The sequence below is a fragment of the Musa acuminata genome, chromosome BXJ1-4 (assembly GCF_036884655.1).
Source record: "Musa acuminata AAA Group cultivar baxijiao chromosome BXJ1-4, Cavendish_Baxijiao_AAA, whole genome shotgun sequence".
In the NCBI taxonomy this organism is placed as follows: Eukaryota; Viridiplantae; Streptophyta; class Magnoliopsida; order Zingiberales; family Musaceae; genus Musa; species Musa acuminata.
Genome location: NC_088330.1, coordinates 40,628,870 through 40,648,380, shown reverse-complemented (window position 1 = coordinate 40,648,380; position 19,511 = coordinate 40,628,870). Strand labels below are relative to the sequence as shown.

Below are 19,511 nucleotides of genomic sequence, written 5' to 3'. Positions count from 1 at the left end.
ATACCACTGTTAGCTTACAATTTGGTTCAACTGTCGCAGGAACTGCAAACAACCTACGGCCTTGATGCTGAGCTAGAAAAGCTGCAGAGCTCCGTCGCCATGATTCAAGCTGTACTGAATGATGCACAGGAGAGGCAACAGATTAGGAACGTGGTGAAGCATTTGCTGAATGAGCTCAGCCAGGCTGCATATGATGCAAATGATATCTTGGACGAGGTGGCAACCGAACGCCAACGCCGTCAGCTGATCAAATATGCATCGGTGCGCAATTTCTTGGCCCCCATAAACCCTAAGCGCGAACTGTTCAATCGAGAAATATGCATCAGGGTAAAGGACAGAGAACACAGACTAGATTCCATAGCAAGGAGATGCCTGTTATCTGAATTGACTCAGCGCAGTGCACCCCTGAGGCAGCAGAGTTATCAGACCACCTCGCTAACTCCTTCCCTGGTTCTCGGTCGTGAGAGTGATATGCGAAAGATCAAAAATATGTTGCTGCCATTGGCTGAGGTGACCGACCGTAGCATCACAATGATTCCTTTCTTTGGGATGCCTGGTATCGGGAAGACGACTCTCTCTTTCTCAACTAGTCTGCAATGATGAGTCTGTGAAGAACCATTTTGAGCTTAGACTATGGGCTTATGTGTCTCAGGATTTTGATACAAGGAGCATTACGAAGACCATCATTGAATCCATCGATGGTTTTCGGTGTGACTTTGTCAGCCTTGACAATCTTCAGAAAGAACTTGGAAAGAAGCTGAGTGGGAGGAGATACCTGCTTGTTCTGGATGATGTTTGGCATATGAGCCCACAGGACTGGGAGAGGATAAAAAACTTCTTGTACTGCGGTGCTCAAGGAAGTAAAATAATAGTGACCACCAGAATCGAAGAAGATGCTAACTAACTTCATGGCAACCTCACCCCCTGACCGTTTGGAGGGACTATCGAATGATGAATGCTGGTGTTTGGTTTGTCAATATGCATTGGCCCGAGATCGGAATGCAATGGTTGATGTTGATCCCTACAAGATGTATGTCGTCAACAAATGCACAGGCTTGCCCATGGCAGCTATAGCTTTGGGGTATAGACTGTCAAGAGAAACTGACAGAAGCAAATGGAGTGCTATTTTACAGAGTGAGGCATGGGAATCCACCGGTGTGGATGGATACATTTCGGATGCTGTCAGCTTAAGCTACCAAATACTTGTCACGATATCTTAAGCCATGCTATACAAAAATAATATATATATATATATATATATATATATATATATATATATATATATATATATATATATCTCGTAGCATTGTTAATATTCCTCTAAATTTGATTTCTTTTTCATATACCTTTTTACATATAAAGTTTTAATTTGAAAAAGAGTTGGCCAAATCTGGATTTCTAGAAAAAAACTTTCGTATAAGATCTTAATTTTAAGGTCAAATCATATGTCTCTCTCGTAATTCTAAATTATTTTATGAATTAACGCAAATGATATGCTCTTGTGCAACAAAGCGTCGATCCTATAAATTTTATTTATTAATGTTGATAATGGTACCAGGTAAATATAGTTGTGAAGGCCTTTATTGCATTTCAAAGCTTGTGAAGGCCTTTATTGCATCCACCTCGAACAGTAGCCGAAAATAAGAAGTTAATTAGGTCTATTTAATGTAAGGATTAGATAGATACAATTACAATTATAATTGAAGGACATCCATCCTGATCTAAATATGAATGGTGTATTGATAAAGTAAGAGTAATATATATGTCAAAAATAATAACAGAGATTGAAATTCTAAAGTTTAAATTTCTATTTTTAATTGTGTAAGAAACTCTCAAATTTATACAAATTTTGCTTATGATAACAACTTAATAACTTAGAACCCATGCTTTGTTTTTACCAACATCTTCTATTTAGCCAAGATAGACAAAATAATTAATTTTCAACATATTTCATGAATATATAAATTATAATTTTCATTCTCTTGTCTCCAGAATCCTTAATTACATATTTGAAATCTCCCGTGGTCGGATATATAATTAGACTAAGCTTTCTGTGATTAACATATTATCTTTAAAGCAATTGACACTTTAGCCATAGTCATATGTACTACAGCAGTCCGCAAGAAAGATCAGAGGCTGCAAGCATATGTAATTTATGAAGGCCTCAAAAGCTTCTTGATATCCTTCTGCAAAGTTATTTAAGATCAATCGTTAGATGATGGTATATTGTTGGCACCATCGAGTATATCGAATACGATTTGACAAAGGGTAAGAGGGATGAGGCGAGGGAGCTTTGGGTTTACCTCAGATACTCAAAGGGGATGTGGTTGGGGCATAGCGACCTACAACACGACCATCCTTGTCCATCATGAACTTAGTGAAGTTCCACTTGATGCCATCCCCCAAAATGCCACCTTTGCTCGACTTCAAGAAATTGTATATGGGTGCAGCATTTTGATCATTCATATCGACCTATAGTAGAAAATTAATTGCAACTAGAAAGCGACTGAGTAGCTTTCTCTCAAACATAATGATATGATAAAAAAAAAAAATCAATTTATATTGGGGTAAACACAGGTCAAGAATGGTTTAGCTGTGAGATTTGCCTACAGAAGATTATCGAAGGGATAAACCCAGAAATTGAGAAAATAAAAAAAACAATAATTTACCTTGTCAAATATCGGATATTCAGCTTTGAATCGAGTGCAAGCAAACTCAACAATCTCCTCATTGGTTCTTGCCCAGCAAATTGGTTGCATGGAAAAGCCAGAATCTCAAAATCTGTGCCATTTAAACAATCATCGTAGAAGAAATATGAGAACAAAAAATTTCATGACTGCATAAATTTGGCTCTCCTTTCCAGATAAAATTACTTCATGATGGATAGTGAGAACAGGCAGATTTATGCACCTCAATTCTATTTCATATGCTTCTCGTGGACAATTATGGGTGTCGAAAGCTGCAATTTTGAATTGCAGAATTTATCTGAATCATCTTAATAATAAGCAAAAGCCTGTTTTAGAAGATAAAGTTCACTTTAATTATCTTCACTCTATTTGAGTTTTATGATCCAAGATTTAGAAAATAGTCGATGAAAAAAGGATCAGGAAAGAGAATTTAACAAGTGTAAGAACATGCAGATCAACCAAAGAAACAAGATATCTGTTCCTTAATGTTACACATAACCTAGTAACGCAAAAACCTGTTGGCGTATTGAAGAGACTTGTGCTAATCCCAGGTTTACAAAGTCTCAAATGAAATCAGGAGTATTAAAGTTTCTAAAGAACAACAAACGCACATGATTTTATTAATAAACAAAGATCAATTTGATTTCCATTTGGCGTCCAATGCCACCCTTAAAATGTTCTCTTAATGCTAAGATGCTGCGTGATAATAGCAATCCCTTCAAGCAATGTGAATAATGGTGCAAATAGATGTTCTGCAACAATTACATAAACTAAAATATGATAGCCAAAGATAGATAAACACATCCTTGCAAAAATTGTTACTTCACCATGAAACTTGTCTTTTCACCACCAACCAAGGATTAACTTGTTCACTAAAAAATGTCAATTAAATCCTTCTTTCTTGCTCTCACTGCTGCTCCATTTTATCCCTTCTCATAAAAGAAAAGCTACAGCCACTGAGCCATAATTTGTGCACTATTAATTAGTTTGTCATGGTCTTTCAATTGACACCACAGTCCAAGTTGCATAATAATTGAGACAAATCCAGCTCTTAAAAAAAATGAAATACAAGATACAAGACTCCTGAAGCCTCTAGTAATAAAGAAGTTTGTGGAAAAAATTGGCCAAATAGGTCTCAGCTTATCTTATAACTAGGGAATCAACATAAAAAAGCATATTCTTTTTCTGTTTGGTTCATGTATCAGCAGATGCCAAAAAAAAAGTTCTAAGGCTAGCTATTGTTGAAGTCTCTGCCCAGTTATTGTGATGGAGAAAGTGCCAATTCAATAGGAATGGATTCAAAATGATGACACAACATGGATCGGGATTATAAATTCCTCCAATTTTCATCTATTGAATAGTATTAAGTACTCTTGGAAAGTTTGTTGAGAAATATTTCTTTAACAAGATCTGATTATAAGGTATTAATTGGTAAGAACAGGCAGTTGTCCTGATTACAAAAACCAAAATAAGCCAATTAAGGTCAGAATTGCATACCTTTGTCCTTGTACTTCTCATATAGCTGAGTCAGTTCCTTGTAGTTTGAGTTAGTCAGCCCACTAACACAGGTAAGAGATTTAGATACGATCAAGGACGGATACATTATCAATATATTTTAAATTTTAAGAAAGCGAACAATGTTGAGAAATTGTAACAATCTCAGACAATCAAAACCTTCTAAAATATGTTACTCTGTAACTCGAAGAACAGAAACAAACTTAATAGAGCTGCAGTACCATTCAGATGCAACATTGACAATCAGCAAGACCTTCCCTTTGTAAATGCTAAGATCCACATCATTTCCCCTGGCATCCTGCATCGGAAGCCATACAACAGATGATCATCATCATCAATCATCACCACCCACACTCGCAGAGAAAAAGTTTTCTTCCTCCACACTCCTTCAAGAATTCGTTCCGAGCAAGAAACCAATGACCATCAAAAACTACATCAAGTTGCATATAATCCCAAAAGATTAAAGATGTTCCAAGAATCGACAACCACGGTAAACTCGATCCATCCCTAGAACCAAGAACAATCACAAAGAAAGACCTAATCACAAGAAATCCACAACTACAAGGCAGTGGATCTTCAAAAATAAACCTCCTTGCCGACTCCGGAAGACAAATTAAAACAAAACCAACGATAAAAACAACCAATCCCTTGTCAAAATCCCATCTTTCGAGCAATCCTCCAAATCGAACAGCCGACTCAGTCTAAAAAATCGATCTTCGAAAGGAGCCACCATCAGCACACTAAAAAGACAAGGAAACGGAGCACACGATGACGATAGAAAACATAAACCCCGAGGGCCACCAACCTTGACGGTGAAGTCATGGATGGATCCGGCGGGCTTGGAGGAAGACATATCAGGCGCGAATCCGGAGATCTAGAAAAGGCGAAGAAGCGACGCGGAAGAGAAAACGAGCAGCAGCAGCAGAAAAGGGACAGAATATGCAGAGGACACACGGCTTTGGTAATCGAGTGCTGCGTATGATTGACGCTTTTCTCTTGGGGTTTTTATTTATTGGGTAATGCAAACAGCAAAAAGAGGGGCCCCATTTGAACTTGGCCTTTGATTGGCGCTGATCGTTCACAAAACAACACCAAAATGAAAGAAAAGACTAACTGTTGACACTCAAAACCATATTAATAGTCTTCTTATGCCATACCTTTTCAACAATAGCAACAACAACAACAAAGCATATGACATCTCACATGAATTTTGAAGGTGGCCATAAATGGATCATTCTTGCGTGCACAAATCATCCTTGTCACATTGACATGCATGTGAAAGCCTCTTCGGCCCAATTCCATCAGCTGCAGCAGCATGTCCCCCATTAATGGGAGACTCATCAACTGAAAAGATCTGAGCATGAGATGCAAGAAGATCATGCAGCTGCACATCTGGTGGACTTGAGCTTATGATGCATCCAATTTGTATTTGATTGATGAAGACAAGAATCTCAAACGAGAGGAGCATTACATGAGTAGATCATAAACAAGAGTAATGCATGATATAAAACACGTATGCATAAGTTCATTAAGAGTCAAATTAATCGAATAAGATGGCCAAATCTTTTACAGCAGAGCTTGTGATTGCAATTGTGTCAGTTTCGGCACGTAATGGTTGGGAAGAACAAGACATGCAAATGCATTTGATGAAAGTAGATACCATAAACTTGGGAAAATAGAGGATGAAAGCAGATACTATATAACTGAGAAAAAAAAAAAAAGAGGATCTTTTTAACTTCTGATTTGGACATCAAAAGAAAAAGGAAAGAAAAGAAAATCATAAATTCTATCTATATCTTCGTAAAAGTTTTAACCTCCTTTCATTTCTGCCAAACTGAACAACTAAAAAAAGGGATGTCTATTTTGGAAAAACTAATTAAAAGGTGCAAGCTTTCTGGTAATTCCCAGAATTAGAACACTTCATATGGTACCGAGATTTTGACAGAAATGATCAAAATTAAGAGTGCATGACTTACTTGTATACAAGTCCAGAAGTATTCAGAATTAGAAAATTTATTCAAGCTGATGATATGACATTAATGAGATGAACTCTTTGTCAGTCAAGCAGATATTGATGTTCAAATTTATCATCCTTGCTGGGAACAACAATGTTTTCTGATCTTAGAAACTTTCAGTACGGTAAACACATATACTTTGTCAATCATGTTGTCTATAAAACGAAAGTAGTAAAGGTTCCAATTCTTGTTAAGTATTAAGGTACCCCAGACTGCCCAGAAACCAACAACAAATCCTGGTGCCATGCTCGTGTAGAACCATATCATCTCATTCTCATCTCTATCATCTGCATTACTTTGACCTTGTGCTGTCTCATTGTCTTTGCAACTTTGATTCAGAGGAAACCCACAAAGACCAGGATTGCCAATATAGCTAGATGCATTGAAGGTCATAAGTTGATTACCAAGAGGAATTTTCCCTGACAAGTTATTGTATGAGAGGTTCAAGTAAGACAAATAAGTTAGGGCAGTGAGACCAGAAGGAATTGTGCCAAAAAAGTTATTCCTTGATAAGTCAAGTGACTCCAACTGTTGCAATTTACTGATATTTTCAGTGATTTCTCCTGTGAAATGGTTTTCAGATAAATTTAAGCTGAATAAGCCAAAAAGATTTGTGAGTTCTTCAGGTACTCCTCCAAATAAGTTATTGTCTGAGAGGTCCAAGATATTCATAAGCGAAAGTGACTCATCATAGGCTCGAGTGTTTCCTTTAGTTGTTATAAACATCTGCTCCTTATAATCTGTTATCCGACTTGAAAATTTTCCAATAACTTTCATGGCAGTAAAATTTCCAAAGCTCCTTGGAATGGTTCCTGACAGCTTATTATCTGCAAGGTCGAGAAATTGGAGAGCACTCAATCTTGAAAGATTTGGAGGAATATCTCTAGCCAACATATTTGATCGCAGATTGAGGAACCGCAGACTAGTTAAACTTTCACCTATCCAGGTTGGAATTTCACCTTTCAAATCATTATGTCCGGCATCAAGAAGGACTAATTTCTTACAATCCTTCAAGCACAAAGGCAGCCCTCCAGATAGACTGTTATTGCTCAAGTGCACCGACTGAAGTGATGCTATGGAACATATTGACTCAGGAATAACTCCAGACATGTTGTTGCTTGAAAAATCTATAAATTCAATTGGGGAAGAATCATTCCAGCAACTGGGGAGCTCTCCTGATAACATATTTTTTGAAAGATCAAGAAACTTCAAGGCCGACAGTTTGCATATAGAGAAGGGAATTTCACCACTTAAATTATTTTTTGAAAGCGATAAATATAGGAGTTTAGGCATATTCATGAAGATGGCAAGTGAAATTGTTCCTGAAAATGAATTGTTTGACAGATCTAATAAAGACAATCCAGAAGGAAAATATGGAAGAGGACCCTCGAAGTAGTTTGAACTTAAATCCAACTCGTAGAGGTTGTTTAAATGCAATAAATTGGGTACGTGGCCACTGATCTGATTGCCGGAGACACTCACGACCTCTGCTGTGGAAATTAAGCTCCAAAACCAGTTTGGCATAGCATCAATAATACTAGCATTAGACATAACAATTTGAAAAATATTTATTTGCGATTGGAGCCATGCAGGGAACTCAGGACCCAGTTTGCAGGAGCCCATCCAAAGGGATTCTAGCCGGAAGGGAGGAAGCCAATTGCTCTTGAACTTTAGAGCTAAGGAGTTGGACGACAAAGTCAAGTATTTCAATTCTGTGAGGTTTCCAAAATGCGCCTCAGACATTACACCCTCCAAATTGTTGTGCTCAAGGTCCAAAGTAACTAGCTGAGACAGCCACCCCACGCTTTCTGGTATTGTTTCGTTCAACTGATTTTGAGCAAGAAAGAGCTCTTGGAGTGATGCTAGTTGTCCAATTGATACAGGAATAGGACCAGAAATCAGATTCCGCACCAACTGGAGTGATTTAAGCTTCCTGAGTTGGAATAACCATTCAGGCAACTGCCCACTAATATTCGTGCCGGATAAGCCTAGAACCTCTAGGCTCATCTTGACGCAACCAGAAAAACTTTCATCAAGGCCTAACAAATCTTTGTTGATATTGATGCCTGCCAATATTAAATTCTGCAACTTGCACAGATTTTTGATGGAAGTTGGTATTCCTCCTTGAAGAGGATTGTTAGCTAAATTAAGGCCCTTGAGGGAAGCCAAGTTACCAAAGGCTGGTGGAATATTACCCTGAAAGAAGTTCTCACTGAGATCAAGATGCTCAAGGCCACTTATGTTGAATAACCAAGAGGGTATCGTAGAGTTAATGGAATTATAGGACAAATCAAGAACAGACAGTGATGTAAAGTTCACATGTGGAAGAGAAAAGGGAACACTTCCAATTTCACAGAGAGATAAATATATCTCCACAATAGAAGGAAGCATGTTCAGAGCTTCCAGCCAGTGAGCACCATTTTGAAAGTTAACGTTATTCAGGTTGAGATGCTTTAGAGAAGAAAGGTGAGAAATCCAGAGTGCATCACCAATGCTAAATTCACGGACCGGAACCACAAAACTGGGATCCAAGTCATTGTATAAGTCTAGATACTGCAGATTGGAGAGATTTCCCAGCTGGTGAGGCAGGAGTCCACCCAATCCAGCTCTGGAGAGGTTAAGATATTGGAGTTGATGGAATGACCCCATGAATTCTGGAATATTAATGCCTCCAAAATCGTTCATGCTTAGGTCCAGGTACTTTAGGTGTTTCAGACCAAGTAAAGAAGGCCTCAACTCACCTCCTAAGGTCCAGTTGTTGTACGGCTCGTCACCAAAATCTGAGAAAGGATGCGGATTCTGGAGGTCCAGCTTGACGACATGCCCTGTATGATTGCTGCACGTCACACCCTCCCATTTGCAGCAGTCTTCACCCACCCAAGAGGACAGCCTGTTGGTAGGATCTTTCAGGCCTCGTTTGAACTCAAGTAGAGCACTTCTTTCGGCAGGGAAGCAGCCTGAGGTTAGAGCTCCGTCGCAGATGTTGGGTGTTATCAGTTGAATCCATATGAAGGCCGAAAAGAAGAAGGGAATATAGACATTGTCCGTAGCCATGGAATGGGGTTGCGGTTGCCGGTGCATCATAATGCAGGAATCGACTTGTTTATAATACGGAGTGACATGATCTTTCTCCTCCATTCATCTGTTAGTCAATTCTTCTGTGTGGCTGAGCATTAAGTCAAGGTCAAGTCACTCAGTCAACAATCCATTTTCTAGGTTGACAATGATAGAACGTGTCCATGATGTTCTACTGAGCAAATCCATTCTCATATACTTGTAATGTCTAAAATGAGTCCTAGAAACTAGAAAAACAACCATAATGGCAGCTAAATTCGTTAAGCTATTTAATTAGATTTTCATATTTCTGGCACCGGTAGTGCATAGAAACTGGCAAGAAATTTCACAGAAAAGGTCGAGGAAGCACTACCACAATGGCAGATGGTCCATATATATGATGTGATCATTCTACTACCCGTCCAACACTCAGTCTACTTGCAGAAGCATGATGACCAGAACGAATGATAATGTCACATTTCTACCTAGTGAAAGAGAGATGTGGTTGTCCAAATTGACAAATCATAGTTTGTCTTATATGAGACTCAGAGCTTGCTGAGGATAATAGTTGCTTCATAGTGATTCAAAATTAACTGCAGGTCATGGTAATAAGAGATTTTGGAACTCAAACAATGCCTTCTAAGAATATGATGTTGGCAGGCCTTTGCTTCATTAAGCTCACAACTGTCACACTATCAAAGTTACACAGACATTTCTATAAATTATCCAAATTTTCTTTGCATGTACCTCTAATTCTTACACCCAAAACATACTGCCATACTTATCACCTACATAACATTTGTGACTTAATTATCCCGTGCAATTCATTTCTAAATTGCGATATCTATCAATAACTTCTATTCTATTCTAATCGCTCAGAATATAATAATATATCTATGCTTCCCCATTTTCAACTACGTTGGATTCTTCCGAGGATTAATGCTCTAAGCACAAAACAAGTACCCTCCTCCTCTCAAGACTTTTTTGAGAAACTTTATTACCAAAAACATAAGAATATGATATTAAATTATATGATTCTATCTAATTAGGTAAAATATGTTATAGATTTAATTAAATTTTGATTAGATAAAAATATATTATAGATTAGATTATGGTCCAATAGAAAAAGAGTTTAATTATAATTAGATTCCTTAAGAGATTATTTTGATGGGAGAGACTCTAAATTACTTATTATAGACTCTTAGCTCTTACATATAAATATATAAATAGATAGAACCTCTTCATGACTCAATATGTAAATACAATACTAATATATTATGATATGTAATATGATATTATTGTAAAATTATAAATTTTCTCTCATTTTCCCTTAATCATATAATGTTATTGAGAGTTTATAAATTTTCTCTATCTCTTTTTTAGTTTCTAATTCAATGTTATCACTTAAAGTGATCCATAAAAAAATAAGTAAAGAGAAAAAGACAAATCTAGTTCGCTTTCAGATTAGATAAAGACTTTCTGAATGATATTAAAAGGTACATTTTCGTAATTTGATTTATTGTTATTTAATTTCAACATCTAATATTATTTTTTTTGTATAATCATATAATTACAATTTTTATACCTATAAATGATACACTTGTATTATCTTAAGATGTTATTATTGTCGCACATTAGATTTGCACTCTAGAAGGTGACACACGTCGCTTGGGCTCGGCCATGTTAAGCACCTCCACAAAATTAGAATGGAGGAAGAGCGGGGTTGGACTAATACTCTTTTTTTCTTAATCCTCAAAAATCATTTTATAAAGGAAAAACCAAATAATCCATGATAATAATTATTTAAAAATTTAATATTTTAAACATAATAAAAATATGATTAATAGTGATTAATCTGATGTCGAATCTTCGCCCTTCTTCGAGTCTTATTTTAATTTAATTTGTTTGAAAAAGAAAACACCTACGGAAGAGATTTATTCTTTTCCATACACCTGAAAACAATTATTACCACAACCATGATTCCAATTGTATACATGATCACAATGGATCATCTCACACCAACACAATTATCTTAGATTACAGATAATAAAAATACGCAGCTTATCTTAAGATTAATCATGAGAAATCTGCGGTAGACAGCTTGCAGTACACAAAATCTTATCATGCCCAGTTTGGATCATCCTCCGTTAGTCTGAAACTATTCAACTGACATTCAAATAGTAGACCAAGAAATCTTCAACTATTAGGTTATCTGTCAATATCATGTGCCTGTTCTTCACTTCATATTGTTGTCTACCCTCAAGTCAGTCAACCATGATGTCTGATCTTGATGAGTCCCTAAGTTGGAATAGCTTTCATCTAAAAAAAATTGACTCGAGCATCTTCTTGAATGTCAAGAGTTTTAAATAGAGATATTTGTAGCTATCAGACAAGCATAATTAACACGAATAAGAGAAAGACAAGATTTGTGGGCACCAAACAGACAGCGATCAGCAGCTGTAAATTGATATGATAGGAGAACAAGACGAAGGAAGACTTTAAATTCCGGCTAACAGAGCCAAGTTGCTTCCTTATACTTTTCAATAGAAAGATCAAGACTGACGATTGCAAGTTGCTCATCTACTATGAAAACAGCAAGTTTGCATCATCTCTGAATCTTAGGTTGTGATCAGAATCTTTGCCACAATTCCTCTTTTATCGTGTCCATGCATTCTAAATGCAGAGAAAAACCTATTAAAACAAAATATATTTTTTTCTCGTGTATCAAAATGATTTTTCATCAAAATATCAACTTGATATCCAAATGAAAATATAAATAATAGAGCAAATAATTCAATATGAAAAAAAATCACGGGACCATACTCCATCTCAAACTTCAATAGTAATGATAACAGATTTATAATAGGTCTTCTTTAGAATAATTAGAGGATCAAAATAACATCAAGGTACATCAAATCCTAGATCTCATAAAATGGATATAGTAGGAAAGTGTCTTAGAGAGGGTAAATTATATATCAACACCATTAGGATTGTAGAATTTGCTATAAAAATTCTCCTGATAACGTTTGACCACCGATCGTCATTCACAAAACTCAGAAACCTAATCTTTACATGATTTGGGCTCAAACGGCCTAATTTTGTGCAAGCCGACCCAACTGAAAATCTATTAAACCTAATTTTCTGTTTCCTTTTATCTTTAAAAACTTATTAACTTTACCCATGAAAAGAAATAAAACAATGATCACTCTATCATTGCGTGAGACCAGATTAAGATTAATCATGTATCTCTCTGTGTCAGAACTCGGGTCTCAGCTTATTAATTTTTTTAACTCAATTAATCTTATTCTTATAAATTAATCTTAATATTATATGTTGATCTTAATACTAATCGAGATATTACAAACTCCCTACGTAAGGATGATATATACAAATCAAGAAATGATATTAGATACTACATAATATTTAGGAACCATTAACACTCAACCCATATTAATAGTCTTCTTTTGCCATACCTTCTCACCTATAGCAACAATAACAATAAATCAGGGAACATCACATATGTATTTATGAAAGAAAATCGTAAAACTAATTAGTTAACCACCTATGATAGAACCAACAATTTTTTTTATTTTTAAAAGAAAATTATCATGTGGACTTCCATATTTTGATTTTCTTTAAGTTTAATGAGATTATTTTCTATCAATTTCATCAATAATTTTTTTTTATTTTTTTATAAATAAGAAACTTATATCGTCTTCATACTAATGGGATGAGCTTTGAATCCTGCTACTCAAATCTTACTCTTTGAATTATTTTTTTTTTATTGTGTATTGGACTCTATAATTTATACAAATTTTGTTGACAATACCAACTTGATATGGTACACTTTCTTTTTACCAATATCTTTTATTTAGCCAAGATGATAAAAATAATTAATTTTAAATATATTTCAAAAAAATATAAATAATAATGCTCATTGTCTCATCTTTAGAAGTCTCAGTTCCGCAATTTCTATTTCTCATGGTGGTAACTTTTCTGTAATTAACACATTATTTTTGAGCAATAGACAATTTTATTTATAAATAAATAATAATAACAATCCGTAATGTCTCAATTATTTAAAATCAATTATTGAGTTCCACACAAGACAATATCTTTAATTAAATAAAAATATTTAAAATTTTATTAATGAAAACTAGCAAAATTATAAATGTCGATTCATTCCTGATCTTAATCACCCTATCCTTATTTATGGAGGGTAAAAATTAGATCCCTAAGAAAATGTTGATGTAACATCTCTTCTTCTTTGTATTGACTCTGCACAACAGGTAACATCTCTCAATGTTAAATTCAAATTTACATCACTACTCTTTACACACACATATATCCTTCATGAAACTAATAATAATGATTAGTCTGAGTTAATTGGGCATATGCAAACGTGCGTGACATTAATACAATATTTAAGTGACGAACTTGTAAGGCTACACCAACCTGCAGGTGATGACAGAGGGGAAGCGTTCTTGGTGTTGAAACTTCGCTTGTCTTCAAGTCTTATTTTAATTCAATTTGTTTGAAAAAGAAAACACCTGCTGAAGAGAATTATTCTTTTTAATACACCTGAAAACAATTATTACCACAACCATGATTCCATAAATTGTGAGGAAAATTGTATACATGATCACAGTGGATCATCTCACACCAACACAGTTATCTTAGATTACAGATAATAAAAATACGTAGCTTATCTTAAGATTAATCATGAGAAATCTGTGGGTTGTGACAAGAGTGCATAGAGAGCTATCAAAGACATGTTTCAATCCATCAGTTGGATCTCTACTTCCAATAAACATTAAATGGGATAAGAGCGTAGACCAAGAAACCTTCAACTATTAGGTTATCTGTCAATATCATGTATTTGTTCCTCATTTCATGTTGTTGTCTATCCTCAAGTCTAGTCAACCATGATGCCTGATCTTGATGAGCCCCAAAGTTGGAACAGCTTTCATCTAAAAAAAGCTCTTCAAGAACCCTATCAAGAGTTTTAAATGACTGGAGCATCTTCTTGAATGTGAAGGTTCCGAGAATTTCCTGAGAACTGCTAAATAGGAGAAATTAGTAGCTATTGGACAACCATAATTAATACGAATAAGAGAGACAAGATTTGTGGCCACCAAAAAGACAGCTATCAGCAGTTGGGAAACTCTCCTGGAAATTGACATGAAAATGCAACTGAGCAGAACAAGACTAAGGAAGACTTTAACAGAGCCAAGTTGCTTCCTAATACTTTCCAATTGAAAGATCGAGGAAGGCTGACGATTGCAAACAAAAGCAAGTTGCGCATCTACTAATGCGACAGCAAGGTTGCATCATCTCTGAATCTTAGGTTGTGATCAGAATATGTTGCCACCATTCCTCTTTTCTCATGTCCCTGAATTCTAAAACTCTATCCATCTCAATTTTTCATTTCCTTTATCTTCAAGAACTTGCTAACTTTACTCATGAAAAAGAAGAAAACGATGATCATCTTAGCCTTAAGTGAGAGAGCTTGTAACATCCCGATTAATCCCATGCTAGAAATGGGTAAGACTAAGATAGACTTACAAGGATTTGATGGGTGTATTGTTAAAATTTTAATTGAAGTATTTTAATCAATAATTTGAGTTTAACAAAGTTGATAGACCAGTTAACCCATCATTCCGATGTCATGACACTCTGAGCACTCCCTTATATGATAAAGATTCAAGGGCAGACTGAGTCAACCATGTTAGCTTCCAAAACTCCATCTTATTGGCAAAGCAGTTCTATCCACACCTTCGCAGTGTGTGATTGCTCAGCTACCATCTCCTATACAAGTCCAAAATTCAACAAACACCCCTAAATCTTTTTTCTCAATTCTCTTGTATCTTTTTATTTTTCAAAAACTTCTCACAAACATTCCTCAATGGAGCTTCTCTCGGCTGTCATTCCACTGTTGGCTTCCAATTTGGTTCAACTGTGGGAGGAACTGCAAACAGCCTACGGCCTTGATGCTGAGCTAGAAAAGCTGCAGAGCTCTGTCGCCATGATTCAAGCTGTACTGAATGATGCACAGGAGAGGCAACAGATTAGGAACGCGGTGAAGCATTTGCTGAATGAGCTCAGCCAGGCTGCATATGATGCAAATGATATCTTGGACGAGGTGGCAACCGAACGCCAACGCTGTCAGCTGATCAAATATGCATCGGTACGCAATTTCTTGGCCCCCATAAATCCTAAGCGTGAACTGTTCAAGCGAGAAATATGCCTCAGGGTAAAAGACATAGAACACAGACTAGATTCCATAGCAAGGAGATGCCCCTTATCTGAATTGACTCAGCGCAGTGCACCCCGGAGGCAGCAGAGTTATCAGACCACCTCGCTAACTCCTTCTCTGGTTCTTGGTCGTGAGAGTGATAAGCAAAAGATAAAAAATATGTTGCTGCCAGTGGCTGAGGTGACTGACCATAGCATCACAGTGATTCCTATCTTTGGGATGCCTGGTATAGGGAAGACGACTCTCTCTCAACTAGTCTGCAATGATGAGTCTGTGAAGAACCATTTTGAGCTTAGACTATGGGTTTATGTGTCTCAGGATTTTGATATGATGATGATTATGAAGACCATCATTGAATCCATCGATGGTTTTCAGTGTGATTTTGTCAGCCTTGACAATCTTCAGAAAGAACTTAGAAAGAAGCTGAGTGGGAGGAGATACCTGCTTGTTCTGGATGATGTTTGGCATGTGAGCCTACAGAACTGGGAGAGAATAAAAACCTTCTTGTACTCCGGTGCTCAAGGAAGTAAGATAATAGTGACCACCAGAATCGAAGAAGTTGCTAACTTCATGGCAACCTCACCCCCTTACCGTTTGGAGGGACTATCGAATGATGAGTGCTGGTCTTTGGTTTGTCAATATGCATTGGCCCGAGATCGGAATGCAATGGTTGATCTTGATCCCTACAAGATGTATGTCGTCAACAAATGCAGAGGCTTGCCCTTGGCAGCTATAACTTTGGGCTATAGACTGTTCAGAGAAACTGACAGAAGCAAATGGAGTGCTATTTTACAGAGTGAGGCATGGGAATTCACCAGCATGGATGGATATATTTCGCATGCTGTCAGCTTAAGCTACCAATACTTGCCCCAATATCTTAAGCCATGCTTTGCGTACTTCTCCATTATTCCAAAAGGCTTCGAGTTTGAGAAGGAGTTCATCATTCAGCTATGGATAGCACAAAACTTCATTCGACCAAGTGGAAGGGCACGGATGGAAGATATTGCTAGTGACTACTTTGATTCCCTCATGCAGAGCTCATTCTTTCAGCACTCGAATTTTGACCACAAGAGTCGCCGACGTAGGTACATCATGCATGATGTTGTTCATGAATTTGCCCGACATATAGCAGCCGAGGAATGTTCTGTCGTGGAGCCTGGCAAAGGCTGGTTTGGCTCTGCCAGCATTCGCCATTTATCACTGAAATATGACCTATTTGATCAAAATATCTCGAACATATCGCCTCGGTTAAGGGGAGAAAACAATCTATCTGAGGAAGTTTATAAATGCAAAGGCTTGCATACACTAATCCTGGTTGGCGGCTCTATGAGTTACCTGATGGCTGTTCCTGATGATCTTGCCGATAGACTTCAGAGCCTACGCACTCTAAATCTAAGCAATTTGGGATTGGCTCTGCTGCCTGAATCAATCGGTGATCTGAAGCATCTGCGCTGTCTCCAACTACAGAACACAAATATCATTAGACTGCCTGAATCTGTGTCTCACCTCTACAACCTGCAAACCTTGGTACTTAGGAATTGCTATTTTCTTGAAGAGCTTCCAAAGGATACGAGGAATCTGCGCAAGTTACGGAATCTTGATCTACATCTTGATGGTAATTCAAGAATGACATTGGCGCCGGAAGGAACGCACACAAGAGGCAATTTGAGATTTATGCCACCAGATATTGGATTTTTAACTGATCTTCAAACACTTTCAAGATATATTGTGAGCACAAGGCTTCACTGTGGTTTATCTCAGTTGAGGGACTTGAACAATCTCCATGGTGAACTTCTCATTGCAAGACTTGATCTTGTTTTCAAGGCAGCAGAAGCTGTTGAAGCAAACCTCATGAGCAAGGAACACATCAACAGGCTGGAGTTGACATGGAACTACAGTAATATAACTGAAGCAGTTGCACAAAGTATTGGATATGAGGAGAAAGAATATGTTCTAAAAAATCTCAGACCTCATACGAACCTGAAAGAGCTTGGAATAGTTGGGTATGGAGGAACATCATTTCCAACTTGGGTAGGAGATCCTTCCTTCTCCAATCTAGTGACCTTATGGATCTGCAACTGTGATAATTGTTTTAACCTCCCACCACTTGGCCAATTACCGAAGCTTAAATATCTATACATAAAAGAAATGCATCGGGTGCAGCACCTTGACTGCTCATTTTGTGGCAGTAACAAGCAAAGGTTTCCATCATTGGAGAAGCTACATCTAGAAACAATGTCAGGCCTGGAAGAATGGTGTGGTGCTGATGACTGTGTTTTGCCTTCTCTTCGTGAGCTTGTTATCAAGGACTGCTTTGCTCTTGACCAATTAAAGCACAAATTTCCTGCTTTGACGAAGTTGGTGATAGAAGCATCCCGAAGTTTTGCTGGCCTATCTGACTTCCCAGCACTCAAATCACTAGAAGTGAAGACTACTGATGACTGGATTTGGAGTTCCTGGTCTGTTGTTTCCTTGCTTCCCTCCCTGACTCTCAGTGGACTGCAACGGAGAACCTTTCCTTTCAATATACAAGGTTCCCATGCTTTGATCCGTCGATTGGAAATTAGTCACTGCAATCAATTGTTATCATTACCGGATGATTGGCTCCCGACCGGCCTGTTGTACTTGGCCATCAAGCACTGCCCTGAGCTCCATACTCTTCCCAAAGGACTGCCAAAACTAATAAAGTTAGAGGACTTGGAGATCGAAAACTGCAGGCATCTCATGTATTTACCAGTTGGCCTCAGAAACATGGCCTCACTTGCACGTCTCGAGATCTCAGACTGTCCTGGCCTCTTGTGCTTGCCAAATGATGGTTTTCCAAGCAAACTTCAATTTTTGAGCATCAGTAACTGCCCAGAGCTCAGGCTACAATGCCTTGGGATGGGTGATCAAGGCTGGTACACTCTTCAGCACAATCTGCAGGTGTGGATAGATGGAGAACTACAAACTTCCTTGGTTCATCACTACCCTCAATTCACACAAGCACTGAATATATCAAGGTAAGCTGCACCTTAACTCTACATTCTTCATGCCCTTTAGTAGTTTTTTGTTTCCTGCAATTACATGCTCCTGTTATTATTAAATGGTCAATCACTGAATTGTACACTATGTAGCATGTGGATTTTGCAAATTGTAGTAGGCACTTTGGAATTATATATAACAGTATCAGGAGATTCATCTCATCTTTTCAAATGTAAATGCAAGTTGCATTAGCATCATCTTCTACAGGAAGATTTTCTTTACACTGGAACTCATTTTTATTTTTCTTTTTCTTTTGAGAAGTTAACAGCACCACGATATCATGAGGTCAGAGTTGAAATCTCAAGCAAGTAGATGGAACTGATTGTAGCATGGTCTTATACTTTGGTAACATCCATGCCCATTACCATATGCATTTTTTGTAGAGAATTTTGCATATATTGCTGCTCTAACTGTAGAAACAACTACCTAATTTAACTGTTTTTTTTGGCACAGGAATAAAAATAAAAAATTCCTGTTTAGTTATGGAAATTGTGGAATGCAGATTCAAGGTAAGGGTGTACCGCAATAAAGTTCCTAGCTTCACATCGATGGGGTCTCCTGTTGACAATCAAAAACATATCACCAAATCAACACCACAAAGGATACCTTTGCTCAAATTAAGTATTCGTATATCATGTACTAAACTTCTTTGGCCTCTGTAGTTTAATTTTCCATCGAAGAATGTTAATTTCATGCAGATCTTTCTGCAGAATTCTGTCTAAAACCTTATATGTGAAATCTTGGATTGAATGGCTTCTCAATGTTTTTACATAGAAATATTAATTGTGGAAGTCCTCACTTGTCATTCCTTGAACCTTCTGCTACTTCTTGCAAGAAACCTGAACTGTATGTCTTGTTTATCTCCCACATATGTGAGAGATTTTGGTGGCACTGTAAGATGTTTTTGCTCATTTAATCAACCTTTAATCTCTTCGGTCACATTTTTCTGATTCTATGGAT

The 19,511-nt window shown here is 37.1% G+C and overlaps 2 protein-coding genes and 1 pseudogene across 3 annotated transcripts; 1 reads left to right on the top strand and 2 right to left on the bottom strand.

Moving 5' to 3' along the window:
• Nucleotides 1–1,921: 1,921 nt before the first annotated feature.
• On the bottom strand, nt 1,922–6,292 carry LOC135669377 (probable phospholipid hydroperoxide glutathione peroxidase; annotated as a pseudogene).
• On the bottom strand, nt 6,198–9,286 carry LOC135669345 (receptor-like protein EIX2). The gene has a single exon (XM_065178589.1). It carries the CDS (start codon nt 9,269–9,271, stop codon nt 6,290–6,292), a length of 2,982 nt encoding a protein of 993 aa, XP_065034661.1. The 5' UTR covers nt 9,272–9,286; the 3' UTR covers nt 6,198–6,289.
• Nucleotides 9,287–15,176: 5,890 nt separating this feature from the next.
• Nucleotides 15,177–19,342, top strand: LOC135586346 (putative disease resistance protein RGA3). Of its 2 annotated transcripts, XR_010511784.1 has the most exons (3): nt 15,177–18,529; nt 18,813–18,896; nt 19,005–19,342. XR_010511784.1 is itself a non-coding variant. In XM_065178588.1 (2 exons), exons 1-2 carry the CDS (start codon nt 15,177–15,179, stop codon nt 19,078–19,080), a joined length of 3,429 nt encoding a protein of 1,142 aa, XP_065034660.1. In that variant the 3' UTR covers nt 19,081–19,342. The 2 variants fall into 2 exon arrangements, 1 of the variants encoding a protein (XP_065034660.1); XM_065178588.1 differs by lacking the exon at nt 18,813–18,896.
• The last annotated feature ends 169 nt before the right edge of the window (nt 19,343–19,511 follow it).

What these genes read in the sequence shown, in the direction of transcription:
- LOC135586346 (XM_065178588.1), top strand. Translation starts at nt 15,177, where the DNA reads ATGGAGCTTCTCTCGGCTGTCATTCCACTGTTGGCTTCCAATTTGGTT. An exon ending in CAAGCACTGAATATATCAAG is followed by an intron (nt 18,530 to 19,004) that starts GTAAGCTGCACC and finishes TTTTTGGCACAG; the next exon opens with GAATAAAAATAAAAAATTCC.
- LOC135669345 (XM_065178589.1), bottom strand. Translation starts at nt 9,271, where the DNA reads ATGGCTACGGACAATGTCTATATTCCCTTCTTCTTTTCGGCCTTCATA.